The sequence below is a fragment of the Adiantum capillus-veneris genome, chromosome 30, assembly GCF_014529385.1.
Source record: "Adiantum capillus-veneris isolate H3 chromosome 30, ASM1452938v2, whole genome shotgun sequence".
NCBI lineage: Eukaryota > Viridiplantae > Streptophyta > Polypodiopsida > Polypodiales > Pteridaceae > Adiantum > Adiantum capillus-veneris.
Window position 1 is genome coordinate 95,896,587 of NC_140960.1, and position 2,874 is coordinate 95,899,460.

At 42.0% G+C, this 2,874-nt stretch overlaps 1 protein-coding gene across 1 annotated transcript; it reads right to left on the minus strand.

Moving 5' to 3' along the window:
- Nucleotides 1-784: 784 nt before the first annotated feature.
- Nucleotides 785-1,293, minus strand: LOC147418448 (uncharacterized). The gene is made up of 2 exons (XM_086506537.1): nt 1,130-1,293; nt 785-1,058 (listed from the first exon to the last, which is right to left on the minus strand). Exons 1-2 carry the CDS (start codon nt 1,291-1,293, stop codon nt 785-787), a joined length of 438 nt encoding a protein of 145 aa, XP_086362663.1.
- Between the last annotated feature and the right edge of the window lie 1,581 nt (nt 1,294-2,874).

The window sequence follows — 2,874 nt, forward strand, 5'->3', positions numbered from 1 at the left end:
GGGCCCTTAGCGAAGCCAAAACAAAAGAATTGGCGATTGTGCCACCCTAGAGCGAAGAGACAAGAGAGGATGACCATGAATCTTTGAAGGGGAAAGGAAAGCACTCAAATACCTGCCCCTACAAAGTTTCATGGCCATCGAAATTTGTCTCGATCGTCTACGGTGGCACAATTGCCAGTTTTTTACCATTGGGCCCTTAGCGAAGCTAAAACGTCAAAAACTGGCGATTGTGCCACACTATACTGACGAGACAGGAGCAGATTGCCATGAAAATTTGTAGGCGTGGGGAAAGCACTCAAATCCCCATGCCTATAAAGTGTCATGGCCATCAAAATTTGTCTTAACGGTCTATAGTGGCACAATCGCCACTTTTTTACCATTGGGTCCTTAGCGAGGCCAAAACAAAAAAATTAGCGATTGTGCCATCCTAGCCCAATGAGACGGAAGTAGATGGCCATGAAAATTTGCAAGGGAAAGGAAAGCACCAAAATCCTTGATTGCAATGCATTTCGATCATGTAATTGACGTCTTACAATGAATTGGCATTCGTCCTGCTAATGATAGTCAAGACGGCAACGTAAGACCATAAATCTTTAATAAAATTAGATCAATGGTAAACCAAAATAACAACCTATAAATGGTAATTTCCAAAATGAACATCAAATGAACAAGGGAAAGTACAACACCATAATATAGAACATCAATGAAGCAGAGTATACAAGAATATAAATGACGGAAAGGGCCAAAATGGTAAATAACACGAATGTAGGGGTCATTGTTAACACTAATCATCATAACTATCATCTACAGAAGCAACTCCAATATCATCTGCAAGGTCTACAACTTCTGCTCTGCTACGGACTGTCTCCATGATGCTCTCGTGCTCATCTAGACCCAAACGCCAGTAAGGGGTGCTCCCTTTCTTCTTGCTGAAAATCCTCTCTAGCCTTAGTTTCACAGCAAGGACAAGATGGGAGTAGTGTATGGACACCTTTGGCCACTCATACTGTATAAAATGAATGTAGTGCCCACATCCATGGACTGCTGAAAATAGTGCCCTGAAACAACCATACTATGAGAATCATATGCCTCACCATAAGCATCCACAATGGATTCTTGAAGCACATACTTTGCCTTGGTGCACCTAAGAATATAGTAGTTAACTCCCTCTGCATTTCCCTCTTCAGCAATAACTGCAAAATCATCTCCCTCTACCAAGTAGTCTGTGAGAGTATTAGCATCATCTAAGAACTGTGTGGCCTGGTTATCAATGGATATACTCGATGTGGTCATACTCTATGATGGTGAAAGAGGTTGTAGTAACCACCTGTCAACCCACTCTCTCATTGTGCAATCTGCCCACTCACCATGTACGCAGGCATCGCAAAAGCATGAGTGGTGCCTAGTAAAGATAGTGGGATCCCTAGCTACGGTGCTCCAAATGCTGTGTAATTGGAGCATACCTGCTACTCTATCACAATCCTAGCTAGTGAGATCAATATCATGGCTATCCACACACCAAAAGAACCTCCTCACTGAGCATCCACTTCCTGAAGATGAATCATGTGCCATGTGATGTGAGCACCACTCCACAAACTGTCTAGCATCTCTAAATTGGTCATTGTCGTGTCAAAGCTGATATCGCCAAAGAGCATGATTTACACAAGCGCGTGCACCATCCTGCTCTCCCTTTCCATGCCCTGACTCAAAGAAGCTACAAATGCAAGGTATGCCACTACTATGGTGCCATCTGTAAAACCAAAAGAACTGGCGTGCGCTTTTGAATTGCACACTACACCATCCAACCAAATAAAACAAGAAGATATTGAGATGTGGTTCTCACAAAGGAATCCATCATGCTGCTGAAAACAATGTTGCACAAAGTGCACACTCTGCGAGCGATCATCACTGATGTATAAATGGTACTCACGTATGATCACTCGTGAGTCCTCATAGCTCTCCACTCCATCAACTGACGCCTCTGCATGACGATAAGATATATGGACAAGGATTTCCACCTTCAAGAGCATTTAAGAAGGTTAGAGAGAAAGCTATCAAATAAAATCATGTAGTGTAAGAGATGGAGTTGATGGGTGTTTCAAGGAACAAAAGTAGCACATGTGACATAAAAGGACATCTCAATAGCTTCCACGTTTCCAAGAAGGGTTTTCGATGTAGACACTTCTCCACTCATACCTCACTGTGTTGAGCGCATGAGTGTTTTTTGGACTTCCTCCTTCACTTACCACTATACTACAATGACTTTGGCTCTTATGCTCACCTATACCAGCATGAGAGACACAATGTAATTATGCTCAACTCTTCCAGCTTGAGTATTACCTAGAATAACTAAGAGGCTTAGACCACAGAGAATATTACATGAAGTTTTGGGACTAATGCCTCGCTCATTTAGTGGCTTAGCTACCCGACTCTAAATTTTATGCCATGTATTTTTAATGGCGATTTGGACTTACCTATTCAAGGCCAGATAGCCAATTCCATAAGTTTTGGAAATTTAGGCTTTTTCCATTGTGTTGATCTTTGGATGCCACCATTTTGTCAAGTAGGTTGGCATATTTTGGCTCCTCTTGACTTGCTTGTTGTATGTTCACACTGCTTTGTGAAACAAGTCCTTCATATCTGGACGTAGGGGCAAATGTGGCCTTTTCTTTATCTTGCATGAGAAGCGGTTGTCAAGATGGGTGGGTTCTCTATGATTGAGTTTCCACAAGCGATTTTGGAACCCATCTTGTTTTTGGTCCTTGTGTGACCATCTTTGGAATTTTCTCTTCTACTTTGGCTTGATGAACACTAGGATTTGGTATCCATATGTGATGATTTCCATTGTAAAAGCCCTAATTTTGTAGTTGATGA